Source organism: Callithrix jacchus, chromosome 11 (genome assembly GCF_049354715.1).
Source record: "Callithrix jacchus isolate 240 chromosome 11, calJac240_pri, whole genome shotgun sequence".
Classification (NCBI taxonomy): Eukaryota; Metazoa; Chordata; class Mammalia; order Primates; family Cebidae; genus Callithrix; species Callithrix jacchus.
In genome coordinates this window covers 57,336,501-57,359,113 of record NC_133512.1, presented here as the reverse complement: position 1 = coordinate 57,359,113, position 22,613 = coordinate 57,336,501, and the positions used below count along the sequence as shown (strand labels likewise).

Below are 22,613 nucleotides of genomic sequence, written 5' to 3'. Positions count from 1 at the left end.
GACGGGGTTTCACCATATTGACCAGGATGGTCTCGATCTCTTGACCTCGTGATCCACCTGCCTCGGCCTCCCAAAGTGCTGGGATTATAGGTGTGAGCCACCGCGCCTGGTGATCTTTTTATTTTCTTATTTTTACTTTTTCATGTATTTTCCTGTTTAGATAACTATCTATAATTTTATTTTTAAAAGAAAAAAGATTTTAGAGACAGCTGTGTGATTCTAGGGAAGTTAATTAATTAGTGATCACAGTGATGATGGCTACATTATACTGAGTACCTAGTATTTAACAAACATTGTGTGTATTTTACACATTTTGTCACCCTTACTTTATAATGACCCAGCAAGGGAGGCCTAATTGTCTACTTTTACATATTGGAAAAAAGACTCAAAAACTTTAAGTAGCTTGTAAGCTAGTAAATCGTAGAGCCAGGATTCAAACCAAGATTTGTGTTCATAATTTTCTCAATATGGCCTTTTCAAAATGATTAAACTTCCAAACCTGTGCTTTCTTACTGTAAAATGCAGGCGAGATTGTATGGGAATGAAGGGACAGAAGGTACATAGACCACAGGATTAGGTTTTTACACCTGTATCCTTCAAGCTTTATTATTAAATATGTTCCTTTAACAACATTATCTAAGATGTAATTCTGTAATACTAAACCTGTAAGTTGCATTTCTTCAAAGAAGAGCTATGTTAATCCATTGGTTAACATTTTATCCTGTTTTTGTGTTTACCCAGTATAGTTTTACAGTCATTTTTGGAAAGCTTGGATTACATAAACATAAATGATACTGTATTAAAAGAGGTAAAGCTTATATTTCTCACCTTCCTTAAAACATGTCTTTATATATATCAAGTATAATACATAAACATATTATATATACATATTATATATGATACATATCATATATATATTCTATATTCTATATATGATATATATCTGATATATCATATATATGTGATGTATATATTTATATATATCATATATATGTGATGTATATATTTATATATATCATATATATTATATATAATATATATTTTTACTACACTTTAGGTTAAAACATATCTTAAGAAACCTGATATTTTTCTGGGAGTTGGAGGGACCTCTGATCCTTCCTTGAGTTCTGAACCTAGTGAGTAGCCAAAAAAGTAAGCATATCCAGTTTTTTCTTCCCAGATTCGTTAATATCCCTGGGGTAGATAAAGGTCAGGAATATTATTGCAAACGGAAGAAAGCATTAAAAAATGGAAAAGAAGTGTTAGTGTCAATACCCCTCTCAAGTTTCATACTTTTGTTTAAAAGTTAGTGTAAAAAAGTTACTGAAACATGTAAGTATGATAAATTGGGTTCTGACTGATAGTTACCATAATTGTCACCAAAATACATACCTACATACGAATATAGATATAGATTACTTATGTTCAGGATTACGCTGTTGCTTATGGGTATAATGAACACACTTCTCACAGTATTCAGGGCAAGTATGATTTCAAGTATTATTTAATATATTTGGCCTCTCTATTAATTATTTGTCTTAATTTGGGTTTTGGAAAATATGGACAGTATTATCTGTGGGAAATATAAAGAAGTATAAAACTGTTGTCCAGAAGTTTACAATTTGACTGGACAAATAAAATATTTCTTCTTCTTTTTTTTTTTTCTTGAGACGGAGTTTCGCTGTTGTTACCCAGACTGGAGTGCAATGGCACGATCTCGGCTCACCGCAACCTCCGCCTTCTGGGTTCAAGCAATTCTCCTGTCTCAGCCTCCCAAGTAGCTGGGAATACAGGCGTGCACCACCGTGCCCAGCTAATTTTTCTATTTTTTGGTAGAGACGAGGTTTCACCTTGTTGACCAGGATGGTCTCAATCTCTTGACCTCGTGATCCACCTGCCTCGGCCTCCCAAAGTGCTGGGATTATAGGCGTGAGCCAGCGCACTCGGCCTATAAAATATTTCTTAAGACAGTGAACATGTAACCTTTTTTTAATGTGTTACATCTATTGCACGGTGTTCCAATGTATGATTAACCACCACTTATTCTCTCTATCCTAGTGATGAACACCTAGATTATTCTGCATTTTTAAGAAACAAACTTCAGGATAGTGGTTTTTGTTTTTTGTTTTCCTGGGAGAGAAAAGGAGGAAAAGGGATTGTGGCAGAAGGAAAACCTAAGTTATATGTTTAAAAAAATAAGAAATTTGACAATTATTGGGGGAAGAGATAATGACATTGTGAATATGAAGTAAATTAATGTTAACCATAGTAACAATTCAGAGGAGGAGGAGAATATTTTCAGGAATCAATCTTTCATTCGTCAATATATATATATTTTTTTGGAAAGAGAGTCATGCCCTGTCACCCAGGCTGGAGTGCAGTGGTACATTTGTAGCTCGCTGCCACCTCTGCCTCCCGGGTTCAAGTGATTCTCGTGTCTCAGCCTCCTGAGTAGCTGGGACTATAGGTACCTGCCACGACACCTGGCTAATTTTTTTTTTGTATTTTTTGTAGAGAAGAGGTTTCTCCATATTGACCAGTCTGGTTGCAAACTCCTGGCCTCAAGTGATGTGCCTACCTTGGCCTCCCAAAGTGCTGGGACTACAGGCATGAGCCACTGTGCCCAGCCTCACTCATCAATAAATACTTAATAAATTTTTTAATGTGCCAAAATGCTAGGTATTAGTGTTACACCACTGAATAAACCAGTCATGATCTCTGCCCCTAGGAAACTTATAACCTAGTGGGATACACAAACACTAAACATAGAAATAAATCAAATTTGTAGCAAATGATTTGAAGGGATACATAGATTCAGTGATAGTGATTAATGTCATAACAGGATTAAAGACCAATAGATAGAGTGTTCAAAGAAAGTATCTCTGAATACATTATATTTTTGTTTTTATTTTAGAGGTGGCCTTGCTCTGCTGCCCAGGATACATTGCAGTGGCACTATCATAGCTCACTGTAACTTCAAAATCCTGAACTGAAGCAATCTTCCTGTCTTTCTGCTTCCCAAGTTACTAGGACCACATGTGTGCACCACCAAAACTGGCTAATTTTTTTTTTTCACATTTTGTAGAGATGGAGTTTTGCTGTGTTGCCCAGGCTTGTCTTGAACTCCTGGCCTCAAGCAATCATCCCATCTCCCAAAGCACTGGATTTACAGGCATAAGCCACCACCCGCAGTGGAAGACATGATATTTAAGACAAAGCTGGAAGGATGAGAAGATGTTAAAGTCTAAGAATTGAGAAAAGAGTAATAAGAATATTTCAGGCAGAAGGAAGTGCATATGCAAAAGCCCTAGGGGTTAAAAAAAAAAAAAAGAAAGGAAAAAGTTGATATATTCAGGGAGCAGAAAAGGGGCCAGTGTAGCTGGAGCATACTAAGCACTATGTGGGAGGAATTTGAATACTATTCTGATGCAGCTTCAAGCCATTGAATTTGCTGTAAAGCAAAACATAACTATTCTCTGGCTGCTGTGTGGAAAATAGATTGTAGTGATGAGAGGGCAAAAGTAGAAATGGACAAATGAATGAGGCTGTTGAAGTTGTTGAGCTGAGAGGTGAAAGTGACCTGAGCTGGGATTATCCAAGAGATGGGAAGGTTTGGTTATTCATAATATATTTATAAAATATTCATAATATATTTTCAGACTGGACCTGACAAAGCTTACTGAGGGATTGAATGTATAGTATGAGGGGAAGAAAGGACTCAAGGATTACTTTTCTGTTATTGGCCTGAGGGAGCAGGTGACAGTGTCATGTATGAGATATGTAAGATTGGAGGAAGAACAAGTTGGTAGAAAGGATCAAAAGAATTGAGGCAATCAATTACACATCCAGTACAAGGTGTCAAATAGGCACTGATATAGGAGTCTGGATATCAGAACAGAAGTCAATAGTTCGGAAGTTAGGAATCATCAGTATACATAAGTATCTGTGGTATTTAAAGTCCTAAAACAGAATGAGATCAACTAGGGAAAAATGTAGTTGAAGAAGTAGGTGTGGGGCTTAGGAGCAATCTCAGAGGACCTCCAACATTTAGACACCAGATAAATTCCATCAGAAATCTGAGAACCAGGTGTCTACTGAGGTTGGAAGAAAGAAAGGAGGTCCTGGTGTCTTGGTAGCCAAAGCAGGGAAGTATTTCAGAAAGGAGGAAGAGAGAACATTTATTCAGAAGGCTGCTAAGATTTCAGGTAGGATGAGAGTAGGAGAAAATATATTGGATTTTGTGATATGGTCAGTGTCCAGTTAAGTGATAGAAACCACAAAGTAATGTGAAAAGGGAAGGTTTAATGTAAAGAATTATTTACTCTAACGGATTACCTACTGAGGGGAAAAGAGAACTCTAAAGAATATATATATTTATCTATCTCAGATATAGGGAGCAGCCATTACCACCAAGCCTGAGGCAGAGCACCCAAGGAAGGAACAAATCTGAAAGAGGCCCTCTCTACCACCCCTGAACTGAGATTCAAAGATCATTGGAGAGGGCATAGCTGTGGCCGTTGGGATGGCAGAAAAGTTCTCTGGGGTGCGTCACTCAAGAACTCACCTATAGAAAACCCTCCTTTGAGGAGCCAGGGAAAACAGCCCATGGGAGGTGCTCTACCAACAGAACTCACTGGGGCCACTGTGTACTGCCTGGAAAGCTATCTTCTAGGGTGCTGGGGAAGAGACTGTAGACCTTTCTGGGAGTCTGCTCATGGGGATGATATGTGCTTAGAAGCCATCCTCCAGGATCCCAAGATAAGTTGCCAACAGGAAGGTACCATTCACAGTTAGCATCCACACACTGCTGAAGCCTACTGGAAGAATAGAGCAAAACCAGGAAAAGAATCCTTTCTCCTGTAGTGTCCCTCCCATATGCAGCTACAGCCAGCAAAGGAAAGTAGTTTCCAATGCCCACTTTCATTAAAGCACAGCGGGTAATGGAGGATGAATTTTAAGTTGAGAGGCAATAAGTTGACGGTTGGCACACATGGTATATTGCTGTTGGTAAACAGTCAGGGAGTGGTGAGAATAGAAGCCAAATTGCATGAGCTGAAGAGCAAATGGGAAATGATGAATGGAACGGGTATTAAACAACTCTTTCGAAAAGATTTACTGTTAAGCAGGGCAGAGTTAAGGTGTAGTAGCTACTGTGTGGGTTATTTGTGGAGTTTTTGTTTCATTTACATTTTTTATGATGTAAGAAACTTTTTATTGAATATACATACATACATGAAAACACAGAAATCAATAATACAGCTCAATAAATAATCATAAAGTGAACACAACTATGTAATTAGCATCCAGATCTAGATCTAGAATATAATCAGTACCCGAGAAGCCTTCCCTCATCCATCCAGTGAAAATTATGCCTCCCAAGAGCAACTATTATCATGACTTCAACACCACACTTTTGTCATTGTGGTTGTTCTTCGCATAAGTTGAATCATATAGTATATTGCTAATCTGTGTCTTTTCATTCATTATATTCCTAAATGATGTATATACTCCTAAAAATCTCCATAGAGATTTTTATTTGTCTTGTATATCTTTGTTTATGCTATGGTGATGAAGATGTTCCTTCATATTTTCTTCTGAAAGCATTATTGTTTTATCTTTCACATATACATCTGCAGTTCATCTGGTGTGGGGCTTTGGATAGGGTTCAAGATTAATTTTTTCATTTGGATATGCAAGTAACCATGCATCTATTGAGAAGACCATTCTTTAGGAGATTTTTTTAATGATAAAAAATAACAGAATATGTTTGCATGTTGATGGGTGATCTAGATGGGTGATTATCATTCTCTAGATTTTAGGGAAATGATGGTATAGGAATGGATTAAGACAAATGAAATAACATAATTTTGGAAAGGAAGGAAAGGTTTTTGAAAAGAAAGGGATCTTTTGCATAGATAGAACATATGCCTTTGCTTCTACAGGTGTGTACTTTCATTGTAACAGATAAAAGAGAAAAACACATTCAAGTACAGATTGGTTTGTAAACTTGACCATGAGGAGAGGAAAAAATTCTTTCTGTATACTTCTGTTTTGTTTTTGAGATAAAGATGGGTCCTGAGAAGATATGTCAAGAAGAAAACGGTTTCTTTGCACATTAATATTTAGTTATTTCAATAGCATTTGTTGAAAAGTCTATTATTTCTCCATTGAGTTACTTCGTACCTGGAGTGGAGCCCTACTAAACTATGTCTTGACAGTGGTAAAGGGGGTTTCTCCAGAAAAATTGGATTGTTCTTAATAGTGAAGGTATGGAACCATTGTCAGGTAAATAAAATTAGAATATAATGGAAGAAAGCATTTGTGGCCCCTTGATCTTTAAAGGCATATGATTGTATTTTTGCAAAATCAGTGAATTAAAAACTGAAGCAATCATGTTATAAAAGGCTTTATCTTCCTTTAGAATTTGTCTTTACTCTTTTTCAGGGGAGAAGGGACAAGGCCTTGCTCTGTCACCCAAGCTGTAATGTGGTGGTGCAATCTTGGCTCACTGCAACCTCTGCCTTCTGGGTTGAAGTGATCCTTCTACCTCAGCCTTTCAGTAGCTGGGATTAGAGGCATGAACCACCACACCTGGCTAATTTTTGTATTTTTAGTAGAGACTGGGTTTCAGCATGTTGCCCAGGCTGGTTTCGAACTCCTGGACCCAAGCGATCCTCTCATCTCAACCTCTCAAAGTGCTGAGGTTACAGCCATGAGCCACTGCACTTGGCCTGTCTTAAATGGTGTCCTTTTACTTAATAGTAACACTGCATAGTGGACTAGGTATTTCCTTTCAACTTGCATTCAGCGTAATACCTTTGAGATTCATCCAAGTTGTAGCTTTTTTTTTTTGTTAGATGTATGATTTGCAAATATTTTCTCCCAGTCTTTAGTTTGTCTTTTCATTCTCTTAATAGCAGTCTCTTTTGCAGAGCACAGGTTTTAAATTTGATAAAGTCCAGTTTATCAATTTTTTTCTTTTATAGATAATGCTTTTGTTGTTATGTTAAGAACTCTCCCTAATCCCAGGTCATGAAGATTTTCTCCTGTGTTTTTTCTTCTAAAAGTCTATAGTTTTAAGTCTTACTTTTCAATCTATGATCAATTTTTAGTTAATTTTTGTATAAGTTGTCCTGGTATCTTAGGCCATGGTTCTTTTTTTTTGTTTTTCCACGTGGATGTCTGGTATTTCCAACAGCATTTGTTGAAAAAAACTACCCTTTCTCCATAGAGTTGGTTTTGCACCGTTGTCAAAAATGAGTTGACCATATTTGTATATACCTATTTCTGATTTATTTTCTGTTGCATGCATTTTTGTCTATCCATCTGCCAATATTGTACTGTCTTAATTGTTGTGATTTAGAGTAAGACTTAGATTAGTTAGTGTGTTTCCTTCAACCTTATTCTTTTTAAATTTTTTTTAGTTATTCTAGTTCCTTTGCCTTTCCATACAAATTTTGGAATCAGCTATATCTATAAAAATTCTTGCCAGGAGTTTGATTGTAATTGCATCAAGTCTATAATGGGGAGAATTGACACTTCTAAGTATGTTGAGCCTGGAAAACTTTTTTAAAAGAACATTTATTGGCCTGGCACAGTGGCTCATGCCTGTAATCCCAATGCTTTGAGAGGCTTGAGGCAGGCAGATCATGAGGTCAGGAGTTCAAGACCAGCCTGACCGACATGGAGAAACCCCATCTCTACTAAAAATACAAAAATTAGCCAGACGTGGCGGCGGGCGCCTGTAATCCTAGCTACTCAGGAGGCTGAGGCAGGAGAATCACTTGAACCCAGGAGGCAGAGTTTGCAGTGAGCCGAGATTGAGCCATTGTACTCCAGCCTAGCCAACAGAGCAAGACTCTGTCTCAAAAAAACAAAAGAAGAAGAAAAAAAGAATGTTTATTGCCTTTGTAGAGATGAGACATTATGTCCATGCTGCATATGTCTATGGGATATTATAGGAAAAGGAGCAACAAGATGACAATAAAGAGCTATAGAAATTAAAATATGAGAGTAGGAATCTAGATTCAGTAGAATAGTTGGAAGATAAAGTTAAGAAACTTTATATTCACACGAAGTTAGGGAGATTTCTCTTAAAGTAGCACAAAAGGTAAAGAGATTAAAGTTGAGACAAAGATTGGAAAATTAAAGGATCTGCCTAGGAGGTCCATCATCCGAATACTGAAGTTCCAAAAAGGTAGAGCAGGGAAATGAAACAGACAGGCAGGAATGATCAAAGAATTTATCCTAGGACTGAATGAAGGAGATGGATCTCTGTAGTAGAAAAGTGAATTTTAAAAAGAACCACATGATTTCATGGAGATAGGAAATGGAATGGTAATTACTAAGGTAAGGGGAAATGAAGAGTTAGTGTTTAATGGGTATGGGCTTTCAATTTTAGAAAACGAAAAAAGTTTGGACTTGAGTGGTGGTGATGGTTACACAACAATGTGGATTTACATAATGCCACTGAATTGTATGCCTAAAAATGATTAAAATAGTAAAATTTATGTTATGTGTATTTTACCACAATTAAAAAACAGAACCACTCCAAGGCATATCAGTGAAATTTTATAACTATGGAAATCCATGGGGAGATAAAGAGAAGATCCTAAAAATTCCACAGAGGACAAAACAAGTGGCATTAAATGTATTGGGAATTAAGACGCTTAGCAGTAATACTGTAAGTTAGATGATGGTAAAGTAATTACTTCAAAATTGTCAGCAACCTTAGAGAAGGAGAGAGTAGAAGAAAAGGACAAAAAATTTACCCTTAATTTTTTCTTTTTCTCAGTAGGCTATTAGAATATGTGCTTTATGAAAATGAGGGCATAGTTCAAAAGGAAGGAAGATTTAGACTAAGACTGTACAGCAGAACCAGAATGAAAAGCCCTCGGATGACAGTGGTACAGCAGGCCCATAGAGTATCTGGCCAGGATTGGTGCAGGAGGGGATCTCAGTGTAGGGAGTACAGTAGGGATTATGATAGATCATTTTGCATATGGAGAATAATGTGGATAATGATGAATCTGATGGAACATTTTGGAAAAAAATAAGAATACAGTCGTGTGTCACTTAAAAATGGGGATACATTTTAAGAAATACATCGTTAGATGATTTTGTCATGTGAACATCATGAAGTATACTTACACCAACCTAGATGGTTTAGCCTACTATATACCCAGGTTATATGGAAAAGCCTATTGCTCCTAGGCTATAAACCTGTTCAACATGTTATTGTACTGAATGCTGTAGGCAGTTTTATTGTAACAAAATGGTGTTTGTGTATTGAAACATATCAAACATAGAAAAAGTATAGTGAAAATACAGTATTATTGGATTTATATAGTACTCTTTATAAGTACAATAATTGCCACATAACATTTTGGTCAACAATGGACTGTATATATGATGGTGGCCCCTGTAGGTGCAAAACAGATAACCATTATCAATTCCAGGGAAGTCAAATTTTACAAGAAAGAAAATTTATGTGTTAGTTAGAATGCCTTTAAATGCAAGAAATAGAAAAACTCATTTGAGCATGTACAATGATAAATTTATTTTGTCATACAAAATGGCATAAACAAAATGATTTATCATCTTTTATTCAATTGAACTCAGATATAATGGTTCAAGGATTGGTTAATTTAGTGATTCAATGACATCATAAAGAATTAGGATTCTTTTCATATTCTTCTCTTCCACTTTCAGCTTAGTCCTTTCTGTCTCTAGACAACATTTAGAAACAGAAGAAATGATTTCTTCCTATGAGTTTCATTTTATGATCCAGAAACCTCTACTAGATTACCCAGTAAAGTTCCTCTGTGCTTCATGACCAAGATTGTATTGCCTGAATAATGAGAATCATTGTCACAACAATAACTACTATAATCACTGATAAAGATGAAGTAAATATAGGGAAAACAGGTGGAAGATTATAGAAGAGAAAACAGATAAAAGAAGATGGATCAATATAGCCTGCTAGGCAGGAGAGGATGGCAGGCCAGAACTAACAGAGTGGGAATAGAGATTTGTAGCACTTGGGAAATGACTGCTTTAAAGATTCACCACTTAACAGTGGTTAATGTTTCAGACAGCTCTCTTTTTTTTCTTTCTTTTTTTTTTTTTTTTTTTTTGAAGACAGGGACTCTGTCGCCAAGGCTGGAGTACAGTGACGTGATCTAAGCTCACTGCATTAGAGAAGAAAACAGGTGATGGGAAAACTTGATGGGGGAAAAAGAAAAAGCTCACTGCAGTCTTTACCTCCTGGGCTCAAGTGATCCTCCCACCTCAGCCTCTTGAGTAGGAGGGACTACAGATGTGTGCCACCGCAGCTCTCTAATTTTTTTATTTTTTGTGGAGAGGAAGTCCTACTATGTTTGAGGTGTGGGCCATCACTCAAGGCCTCAGATAGCTTTTTAATAGTTAAACTTTTCTGTTTTCAATCAAGAATTAATTTTACTCCCTCCCTGAATGACTGGTATTATTATTTATTTCTAAAGTTTGAGTACCTACAAACAAGTTTTAAAGTTTGTGTTGATAATATACAAACCACTGCTAGGCACTGCAGATTGGAAAAAAGAAAAACAAGAGTATAGATGTAACCCCTAACTTTAAGGGATCTAGGTTAACTTTAGAGCAGTAGGAAATTTGTGCAAAATCTCAGTAATAAAAGATAGTTTATTCTTAGGTCAAAATTAGATTATAATAAGGAATCTCAGATTTTAAATTCAGTTGTAGTAAGTTACATGAGTGTGCCTTTTAAAAAATTTACAGTTACTACTATATTGAAGGGTTTTAAGTACGGAAATTGCATTTTAGATGCATAAGGATGTTTGCCATGTCCAATTTATCATAGGTATTTTTGTAAATCTAGTAATTTTGTGTTTCTTAAAAAAAAAAAAGGCAGTAGATCAGGACAGGAGCATTAGCTCAGCTGCATGAGCTGGGGCAGAGAATCTGGTCAGTCTTACCTGCTTATAAGATTTTTTGGCCAAGTGTGGTGGCTCATGCCTGCACTTTGGGAGGTCATGGCAGGAAGATCACTTGACACCTGGAGTTTGATCATGTTGCCCAGGCTGCAAAACCCTGTCACTACAAAAAAAAATCAAAAAAATTATCCACATAGGAGGCTGAGAGGCAGGAGAATAGCCCAAGCCCAGGAGATGAAGGCTACAGTGAGCTGTGATAGTACCTCTGCACTCCAGCCTGTACAACAGAATGAGACTCTGTCTCAAAAAAAAGATTTTTTTAGTCTCTGCTGTTTTTTTGCCAATTACCATACTTCAAAGCTACCTATACCGCCAATTCCTAAGATTTTTTTGGTATTATTTAACACAAAGTAGGCTTTTTTTAAGGTTATAGAATTAGGTTTGACCTTTGCTTACTTAATTTAGCTTTGCTAAGCTAGTTGCCTTTTGTGTATTTGTTTTCCAGCTTTCAAAGCTTTTTTGAAATTTTTCATCTGCTGTCGTTTCCTCTCGTTCTTTTTGACCTTGTAGCTTTATCCTTTTTTCTTAATTTATTCTCATTTAATGGGATTTCAAGAGCATGTTAACTAAGTTTTCAGTTTTACATGATTACTGGAGTGTATAAGACATAGACATCTCTGTACTTATATATTACTGATGTAAGTCTATTTTGAATCAAATGAGCAGATGTTTAAAAACTACTGTTCCCAGTTGTTTTAATGATTTTTTTCCTGTCAGTTGGGGTAGTGCTGCCCATCACCAACTCAGGAGAGTATCCGAAAATACTTGGGCTTTTAAAAAATTGTAACAATGTCTGGAAAACACTGCAGATATTTAATTGGCAGAGTTCAAGGATGATTCACATTGCAAAATGTGAGGGATGGTTCCACACAATGAAAAATTAATTCAACCCCAAATGGCAGGAAGAAGACAGGAAGTGTTTAATCTGGAAAAAGTGTGCCAGAAGGACAGGAACATAGAGCTGGGGGTGTTGCACCCAGCTCTAAAGGGATTAAGTAGAAGTGCACAGACTAAATGGCAAGATCTCCCTCAGCTTCTTTCCTCCACTTAACCTAAAGGAATAGACCTAAAGATTTTGACAGTTGGAATACACAGTGAAACCACCAAGTCAGTTTCATCCTACAGTAGCCCTTGCTGGTTGCCTAACCCCTGCTATTTTAAATAATGCCAAAATAAACATCAGTGTACATGTCTCTTTGTATACCTATTATAGGAGTTATCCTAGGATAATATCTATTGATTTTTCAAAATTATAACCCACAGTAAGAAGTAATTTTATATCATAACCTTATATACACATATACATGCCATATGTCTTTGTGTGTGATATATCTACATCTATATATAATTAAAAGTTTTGTAAAACTACACTTAGTACATAGATGCAAACTGATATTTTAAGCTTGTTAAAAGTTGGTCTCATTACTTCTCATTTAGATACAGAAAATACATATATTAGGTAATATGTAGAGGTGAACATATATAGAATTAGGATTCTAAGCCCAAGATATATTTATCTTCAACATGAACAAATACTATAAATTATTCTACAGAACAATTGTTCCAAATTATACCTCCACCAGCAATGAGTAATGGTTTCAATTTGTGTTTCCAAACTCAATTACTAATTTAATAGGTAGAAGTGGCATCTGTGACAGACACAGACACTATGTATATACTGACCACATCTTTACTTCTAAAATCTTAAAAATTCCTGTCTCCACTATGGAAACCTTAAAAGGTCAAAAGTTTATTCCCTTGGAGAGGAATCCAAGTTTCCAGATACCAATCATGGGCCAGTCTTACAAGCAGCCCTTTCTAAGGATAGCCGTCTTCAAGCCTGATACATTAAGTCTTTTCTGTACGGTCCACTCCCTTGGCGTTTGGCCAAGGGACCTCGACAGCTGAGCCTTTTAGAGGTCCAGAATTTGAACAGTTAAAACAAATTTCATTGATTATAAAAGTCTGTCATAGAAAGCAAGGTGGTTTCCTCCTTCCGTTTCTGCATTTTAGTTTCATTTTTATTTGGCCTGAAGCATCAATCTGGACAGCACATACCTGGCTAGTTGAATCATGTAAGCTCTTCAGGCTTTTCAGCAGTGTCCTGATAATCAGGGTACACATTAAAGGAGTGCATTTCCAGAGGACACTAATAGTACCTGATATGGTTAGAATCTGTGTCCTCACCAAATCTCTTGTTGAATTGTAATCTGTGATGTTGAAGTTGGGCCTGTTGGGAGGTGATTGGATCATGGGGGTGAATTTCTCTTGAATGGTTTAGCACCATCTCCTTGCTGTGATAGTGAGTGAATTTTTGTGAGATCTGGTTGTGTAAAAGTGTGTAGCACCTCCCACCTTGCTCTTTCTCTTGCTTCTGCTCCATGTGAAGTGTCTGCTCCTCCTTTCCCTTCAGCCATGATTGTAAGTTTCCTGAGGCCTCTCCGGAAGCAGAGCAGATGCTATCATCATGCTTCCTGTACAGCCTGCAGAACCTTGAACGAATTTAACCTCTTTTATTTATAAACTGCCCAGTCTCAAGTATTTATAGCGATGTGAAAATAAACTAATACAGTACTCCTGGAAACAAGACTTCACAATTGTTAGGATGCTCCAAGCAGGACATATGCAGACAGTCCTTGATTTAATCATTATTTGAATTACAGTTTTTTTTACTTTCTGGTTGGCTTACAGGGGTATTAAATGCATTTTTGACTTATAGTTTTGACTTACAGTAGCTTTATTCAAATATAATCCCATCATAAGTCGAGGAGCATGTGTATTAGTCAAGCAGTTCCCACTATGAATTCTCACCATTGGGTCTCCTGCCTTAGGGTTTCCAGTTCAATTAATTCAGTTTGGTATTTGTTTTGAGAATGCCTAAATACAGTCAGTTCCAAACAGATTTGCTTGTCCATGATACCAGTTCATATGCCTTTCATGTATGGATGACAACATATATGAATGTTCTGTGTGAAAGTGCAGGGGCTGGGTGTGGAGGCTCACACCTGTAATCCCAGCAGTTTGGGAGGCTAGCACCAGAGGATTGCTTGAGGGCAGGAGTTCAAGACCAGCCTGGGCAACATAGGGAGATCTCTTTTCTACTAAAAATTAAAAAATTAGGCCAGGCATGGTAGCTCATGCCTGTGATCCCAGCACTTTGGGAGGCCGAGGCAGGCGGATCACCTGGGATCAGGAGTTTGAGACTAGTATGGCCAACATGGTGAAACCCTGTCTCTACTAAAAATATAAAAATTAGCCCGGTGTGGTGGCAGGTGCCTGTAGTCCCAGCTCTCAGGAGGCTGAGGCAGGAGAATCACTTGAACCTGGGAGGCAGAGGTTGCAGTGAGCAGAGATCATACCACTCTGCACTCCAGCCTGGGCAACAAGAGTGAAACTCCTGTGTCAAAAAAAAATTAGCCAGGAATGGTGATACATGTCTGTGATCCTAGCTACTCAGGAGGCTAAGGTGGGAAGATTGCTTGAGCCCAGGAGTGCAAGGTTTCAGTGGGCTATGATTACATCACTGTACTCCAGCCTGGGCTATAGAACGAGACCCTATCTCAAAATAAATAAATAATAAAATAATTTTTTTATAAAAGGACAAAGTGCACAAGCTGGGCCAGCCTCTGCTGTCTCGTAGTCAGGGCTGTTAGGTGTAATCATAGCCTCAGCAGTGAGTTTGAGTTCAAAGTGCTGAAGACACTTAGAAAGGCAGCATGGGAAGTTTCCCTTCAGGAAAAGAAGAACACTTTCAAAAACAGTTCTGAAAAACAAATCATTTCCTATTGCCTCCCTAGGTGCCAGGTTTTTGTTTTGTGTCTGTTGTTACAAAATGTGTCCCATTTAGCAATCTTAACTTTTCCAGCTATCTCTTGTTTTCACCCAGACTTTTTATCCCAAATGGTTGAGCCCAAGAGGGACAAAAGCATTTTCTTAGAGCAATGTATTTACATAATTTGACCAGAAAGACACATTATATTCAGGAATTGGTCAGGATAAACGCTGAATTTTCAAAAATTTCATAGTGGATTTACATAACTTCCCCAGTATTTTTTCCTGACCAGTAATCTAGTGAGCAGCCTAGGAAAACAATCCTTTTTGGGGAAAGCTTCCTTTAAATAAACTGTCTCACTAATATACGTGTACCAGGAGAAAGATAAGGGAAGTAGAGTCAGGTTAATCAGTCCATTGTAGTAAGTTGCAATGAATCATAAAACCCAAACAAAAGGCAAAAGCAGTGAGACAGTGAGACATCCACTAGAGCAGTGTTCCCCAACCTTTTTGGTACTAGGGACCGGTTATGTGGAAGACAGATTTTCCTCGTACCAGCAGAGTGGAGATGGAGTTGGGATGAAACTGTTCCACTTCAGATCATCAGGTAAAATGAGCACACAGCCTAGATCTGTTGTGTGTGCAGTTCACAATGGGGTTTGTGCTCCTATGAGAATCTGATGCTGCACTGATCTGTCAGGAGGCAGAACTCAGAAAGTACTGCTTTCTTGCCCGCTGCTCACGTCCTGCTGTGCAGCTTGGTTCCTAACAGGCCATGGACAGGTACCAGTCTACAGTTCAGGGCTTGGGGACCCCTGCCATAAAGGGAGTCCAGAATCCAGTCTGTCAGGAATAGGTGTAGAGGGGTCATACTCCTTCTGATGTGCCCCAGCTTGTAGCTTTTGGCAGGAATCACGAATTAAGAAATGCAATTAGCCACTTCATCAGAAATACAGTCAATCAGCAGCTCAATTTTAGATTGTCCCATCAGAGAATAAGTCCTTTCCTGTGGGCATTTGGATGTGACCCAGACAATCCAGCTGGCATCTCTTGATGTTTTTCATAGTTTAGGGCCCACAGAGTGGTGTCCTAAATTTGCAGCAGTCCCAGAGTCAGAGTTCTGCTCATTGAGCCTGTTCCTGCTTTTAGTTCAGCAGAGCTCATGCTGAGGCTGAAACGGCCCATATCAGACAGTATGAGGTTTTAGCTAATAGTCAGACCTAGGTAATTAGGACCTGCGAATTTAGCATTCTCAGAAAGCTTGCAGTTAGTCTTTGCAGCAAGAAAGCTGAGACTCTGAAAATCCAGACAGCTGTGTTCCATGTCCAAGTGATAAGCAAGGCTTTTACTTAAGCCCTTTTTATCATGGCAGTCTTAGAGTCCAGATTGACCCACTCAAAACACACACACACACACACACACACACACACACACACACTTATCAGGCTGAAATACTGTGAGCCTCTAAGGGTCAGAATCTGATTTTATAAGAACTCGTTAGTAAATAAAAACTGGTTTTTAAAACTAAATATATATCTACATCTAGAAATTGCTTCTGTTTGTGTTGTCTCCTTTTTCTGCAGATGTTCTAGTAGGCAAAAATCATCAGCTATGCAGACTTACTCCTTTTCCGATATTCAAAGTGTTTATATTTCATTCTGCTCACCACCAGCAGAAAGCAAGGGAGTTTTGTCCCATTAACAGTTCTTCTTTATAGCTTTCCTGATTGGGATGATTATCCTTCTAGCATTTATGAAATTATAAGCATATAACATTTACATCAGTTTCGTCATATATCCAGATGCAATGCCCACAAAATACAAAATGATTTTATGAAAATTTCCTTTTTCTTTATAATAATTGTACATTTACTTAAACTCCTAGCAGTAAATTTCTCATTTATAGGTTCACATTACAGCTCTGGGGGTGGGGGTGGGAGGATTGGTGTAGATCTTGGGTAGAATGCAAGGGTGATGGGGTTGGTGCAGTAGCAGCTAGGCTGAAGAAACTTTTTCCTTCTGAATTTATCTAAAGCTTTACTCTAGCCTTGGAGTTGATTTAACCTTTATCCCTGGCACTTGGAGGAGAACACAGTGTAAACTTCTAACATTTTTTGCCCACTCAATGCTCACTTTTAGTAATGTTTGGGCTCTTTCTCCTCTCATCTTAGGAAAGAACAGAAACAAAAGACATCACCTGAAGGTATCCCCAAACTCCCAACTTTAGCCAGAATTGCCAAAGCAGCCAGGGGATCAACAGTGAACTCTCCTAGCATTGGATCTATCATTCTCAAATTTCACTGGCAGCTTCGATCTCTCATAATAAAAAGCAGCTCACGTACTGTTTCATATTATGAGCTGCCCAAGCATCAAAGGTTTGTGATACTCTACCTCTTCATCCTTTCTTTTCCCAGACAATGCATTTTCCATATTTTAGTGAGATGGTTTGGTAAATCCCACTTCTGACACCATTTTTTTTTTCAGGGGCCTTCAAGACCACTGCCAGGTTCAGTGATTCCCTTAGGGAATTCACAGGGCTCAGCATATAGTTCAGAGTTAAAATTATAGGATAAGGATTTGAAGCAAAATCGGCAAAGGGAAAAGGCTCATGGAGTGAAGCCCAGATGAAAGCAGGCACAAGCTTCCAAGAGTCTTCTTCCCATGGAATCACACAATATGTATGCAATTTATGTAATTTCTCCAGTATTGAATTATGACAATGCATATAAAATGTTATCTGCTAGAAATGCTCTTTAGAGACTCCGTGTCCAAGGTTTTGATTGACAGCTGGTCACATGGGTACATTTTGACTAGCATGTACCAAAATTCCAGAGTTTCTGAGGAAAAGCAGGTGATTAGCATATGCCATATTATTTGTACAAACAATTTTGGTACTCTGAAGGATTCCTATCAGTTAGGATGGTGGGAACCCTCCTGAAATCTGAGTTCCCAGACATCAGCCATGGATCAACCTTCCAAGAGGCTTTTCTAAGGATAGCCATCTGAAGCCTGCTGTGTTCATTCTTTTTCACATAATAAAGTAGAACATCCTCAGACAAATGGGGCTGAAATTATAAAATTGGATAAACTTAGTTTAACTTAATAAATTCATTTAGGTTCAGCAGGACAATGAAGAAGAAAAAAGAGCTCCTAGAAGTAAAATAGCTTTATACTCTGACACAAAATAATGTCTCTAGATTTTCCCCTGTAGTAATATTTCCCCTGTAGTAATAATAATGGGTGATAAAGAGTACCTAATGGTAGAGGGCACAGGGAAATTAGGAGGAATTTTTGACTTTGAAACAGTGGGAGGTGGAATGGGTTCTTTTCCAGTGAATATGAACAGTTTTATACTGTAGCAGCTTGTAGTTGTTCTTTGTAGTTAGTTTGAGAAAGAGAATTGTTGTCTTTTAATATTCTATGTAACCTTATACTAATTTTATATGTACATAATTATTAAAGATATATTTGGGAAAAATCAGTTCCCCAAAATGTAAACATAGAATTCACTTTTTAAAAATTTCAGGCATTTAACACTCCTTAAAAACAGTAAAAATTATTTCCTTTTAAAACAATATTTGAGTATAGATTTCTTTTTCTTTCTTTTTTTTTTTTTTTTTTTTTTTTTTTTTGAGATGGAGTTTCGCTCTTGTTACCCAGGCTGGAGTGCAATGGCGCGATCTCGGCTCACGGCAACCTCCGCCTCCTGGGTTCAGGCAATTCTCCTGCCTCAGCCTCCTGAGTAGCTGGGATTACAGGCACGTGCCACCATGCCCAGCTAATTTTTTGTATTTTTAGTAGAGACGGGGTTTCACCATGTTGACAAGGATGGTCTTGATCTCTTGACCTCGTGATCCACCCGCCTTGGCCTCCCAAAGTGCTGGGATTACAGACTTGAGCCACAGCACCCGACCCTGGACTGTAGATTTCTAAACTTTCATACCTAGTGTGTAATTTTTATCTTTTTAATTGAAAATGGGATTGATTTACGTTTATGAGGCTTCAGTTGAGGCTAAAAGTTCACCTTTAAGGGCATAAGTAATTTTTTTTCTCTATCTTTTTTTTTTTTTTTTTCCAGACAGGTCTCACTCTGTCACCCAAGTTGGAGTACAGTGGCTCAGTCTTAGCTCACCACAGCCTCTGCTCTCCAGGCTCAAGTTATCCTCTTACCTCAGCCTCCCAAGTAACTGTCACTACAGGCATGTGCCACTATGCTTGGTTATATTTTTGTATTTTTGGTAGAGACAGCGTTTTGTCCTGTTGGCCTGGCTGATCTCATCAAGCAGTCTACCCGCCTCAGCCTCCCAAAGTACTGAGATGACAGGCATGAGCCACCATGCCCAGCCAGCCTGAGTAATTTTTGTGTCTGTCTCAGATACATCAGCTTTGAGACCTTGACTTCCTAATTCCAAGATAAACCCTTACAGTTTAACATTTTCACCTATATTTTTGCATTAAGGACAATATAATATTCAAAACTTATGAAAGCAAACACTGAATAAATAGAGATACCAGAGTTGCTGTACAATTAAACTATTTGCCGACAACACTATAGTGTAAGAGCTTGAAATGTTTGTTTTTCAGTCATTGTATAAAATTCTGAATTCAAAGTTTGAAAAATAGTTGTGAAGGAGAAGTTAAAGTATAACACAACATTTTGAGCAGTTGAAAAGTAAATGTATGAAAGCTGAATACTGCCTATGAAAATTGTCAGTTATCTGAAAATATGCTCATTTAGAGAGCTGTGATCATTATAGGTAATTGTGTTTACATGGGAAATAGAAAAGTAAGAATAATGTTTCATACAGTAGTTGTATTCCAACTTTTGATGGTTTTCTGCTTGTAGACCTCATTCTAGCTATTTTCAGTGTTCATTTGCCAGTTTGGCAAAAAGAAGCAGGCTTTTGAATATAGCTTTTGTAGCTATTTTTATTTCTTCTTTAACTGCAGTATCCTTTTCTACACTGAAAGCTATGTACATTTACAAGAAATCTAAGAGGAGCCAGAATATGTTGTATTATCTCCTTGCTTACTGAGAAACCTCAGACAGCCAAACTACCAGAGGTATTTTTATTACTCTCATGATAATACTTCTGTGTTTATATAGCCATTTTATTTGGAATGCTGCCATATTAAAATATTAGAATAACAGAAAGGTGAATTTTAATTCTGGAATTTATATTATAGGGAAGTTGCTTTCTCGGTTAAATGATTTTTCTCAGCTCAGGTAATTTTCACTACCCTCTAATACTTGGAAGTGTTCCTACAAACTGGGTATTTATGAACTTCCTCCAGAGTAAAGCTACATTGGTCTTTAACTTAATATGCAGTTTGGTAAGGTAAGCCCCAAATCTCCTAAATCAGACTTCATTTTTAGGAACATTTTAGACGAAGCCCTCTTTGCTGCCTGCCAAAGGTGTGTGTGTGTTTTGCACATACTCCCAGTATAAGGTCTGTCTCCTGTTCCTGGTTTGTACTTATGAATTCTGTGTCCTTTTCAGTTAATACAGTCATGTGCCACATAACAATATTTTGATCTACCACAGTGGTCTTATAAGATTACGAATAGAACTGAAAAAATTCCTATTGCCTAGTGTCCTCGTAACATCATTGTACAATTATTTTATTTTTAAAATAAATTTAATGTGGCCTAAGTGTACAGTTATTTTATTTTATTTTATTTTATTTTATTTTGAGACTGGATCTCACTCTGTTTCCCAGGCTGGAGTACAGTGGTGCGCTCTTGACTCATTGCAACCTCCACCTCCCGGGCTCAAATGATCCTCCTGCCTTCACCTCCTGAGTAGCTAGGAGGCGTGTGCCACCAGGCCCAGCTAATTTTTGGATTTTTAGTAGAAACAAGGTTTAACCATGTTGCCCAGGCTGGTCTCAAACTCCTGGATTCCAGTAATCTACCTACTTTGGCCAACCAAAGTGCTTGGATAACAGGCATGAGCCACCATGCCCAGCCAAGTGTACAATGTTTATAAAGTAGGGAACGGTAATGTCCTAGACCTTTACATTCACTCACTGATCACCCAGAGCAGCTTCCAGACCTGCAAGCTCCATTCATGGTCAGTGCCGTATATAAGTGTACCATTTTTTATCTTTTATACAGTATTTTTACTGTACTTTTTCTGTGTTTAGATGCACAAATAACATTGCATTATGGTTGCCTACAATATTCAGTATAGTAACATGGTACATAGATTTGTAACCCAGGATCGATAGGCTATGTCATCTAACCAGGAGGTGTAGTGGGCTATACTGTCTAGATTTATGAAAGTACATTTGGCATTGGCATTGATGAAATCTCCTAATGATGCATTTCTCAGGACATATCTGTCATTAAGTGGTACATAGCTGTATTTGTGAGTCGATTACATAGGAGAGACCTTTGTTAATAATGACAGTGGCCTAGAAAAGTAATTAAAATGGAATTAATCTTTAAGAGTATAAAGTATATATTTAGTTTTTAACCTATCAAAAGTCAGACACCTAAAGAATGAAGTCTAGACTACCAGTTATATATCATTCTTGATATAGAACATAGAGGTGATGACATTTTCCTTCCCATTTCACTGTCTTTTGAAAATGAGTAGTGGATTATTTGAAGGTAATGACTGACACTTAACAAATCATTTGTAGAGTTACACAGAGGAAAAGAGAGAAAACTTAGCAGTTATTTTATGCCAGGCACTGTAATATATACTTTACCTTTGTTTTCATGACAGTCCTGAAAAGTAGGTGGCCTTCTCTCCATTTTACAGATGAGCAAATTGATGTACAGAGAGGTTAAATGGTTTCTGATAGAACTAGGAAGTAAATATGGGATTCCAACCCAATTATTCTATGCTCTGCTCCTTCCACCAAATCAAAGATTGGCAAACTGTGGCCCATGGGCCAAAACCCCTTGCCTGTTTTTATAAATAAAATTTTATTGAACACAGCCACACTCATTCTTTTGTCTTTTGAGTTGCAATATCAGAGTTGAGTAGTTGTGACAGAGATGATATGGTTTACTAAGCCATATTTACAGAAAAAGTTTGCTGACTGCTGTACAAACCAATACATTGCTTAGAGGTGTTATGAACAGTATGCATTCAGTAAAATAAATGTCAGTCTTCCTAAAGCATTAGACTTTGATAAGAACAATAAACTAGATTCTTCATAATCTAATGAGGAAGGCAAAACATTGACAGCAAGCTGTGAATGTTCAATAGCTTGTAATGTTAAATTTTGAAAGATAGTTTGGGATGATTTAAATGTAGACTTTTGTATTCCTATGATTCTGCATATTATATAATTCATCTTAAAAAGTCAATACGTGAAAACATTTCACTTTTCTCATGAAGGTAAGTATAAATTACTTTTCTTATTTTATTTATTTATTTATTTTTGAGATGGGAGTCTTGCTCTCTTGCCAAACTAGAATGTAGTGGTGTGATCTCAGCTCACTGCAACCTCTGCCTCCCGGTTTCAAGTGATTCTCCTGCCTCAGCCTCCTGAGTAGCTGGGACTACAGGCATGTGCCACCCCACCCAGCTAAGTTTTGCATTTTTATTAGAGACAGGGTTTCCCCATATTGGCCAGGCTGGTCTCGAACTTCTGACCTCAGGTGATCCACCCACCTGAGCCTCCCAAAGTACTGGGATTACAGGTGTGTGCCACAACACCCAGCTAATTTTTTGTATTTTTAGTAGAAACGGGGGTTTCACCATGTTGGCCAGAATGGTCTCCATCTCTTGACCTCGTGATCTGCCCACCTCGGCCTTCCAAAGTGCTGAGATTACAGGCGTGAGCCACCATACCCGGCCACTTTTCTTATTCTTTATTTTAGATGAGTACAAGT

General features: G+C 37.7%; 1 protein-coding gene across 19 annotated transcripts in view; it reads left to right on the top strand.

Moving 5' to 3' along the window:
- The window catches only part of ANKIB1 (ankyrin repeat and IBR domain containing 1), a 155,739-nt gene that overhangs the window by 16,761 nt on the left and 116,365 nt on the right, over positions 1–22,613 (top strand). For 8 of the 19 annotated variants that reach the window (XM_078342779.1, XM_078342776.1, XM_078342778.1 and 5 more), the window contains exon 2: positions 16,933–17,136. The exons of 8 other annotated variants lie outside the window; for them this stretch is intronic. In XM_078342779.1, the coding sequence (XP_078198905.1) occupies positions 17,115–17,136 (22 nt within the window). In that variant the 5' untranslated portion in view covers positions 16,933–17,114. Of the gene's footprint in view, positions 1–16,932; positions 17,137–17,245; positions 17,440–19,711; positions 19,826–22,613 lie in introns of all 19 variants that reach the window. 3 more of the 19 variants (XM_078342782.1, XM_078342785.1, XM_078342781.1) reach the window with 2 other exon arrangements.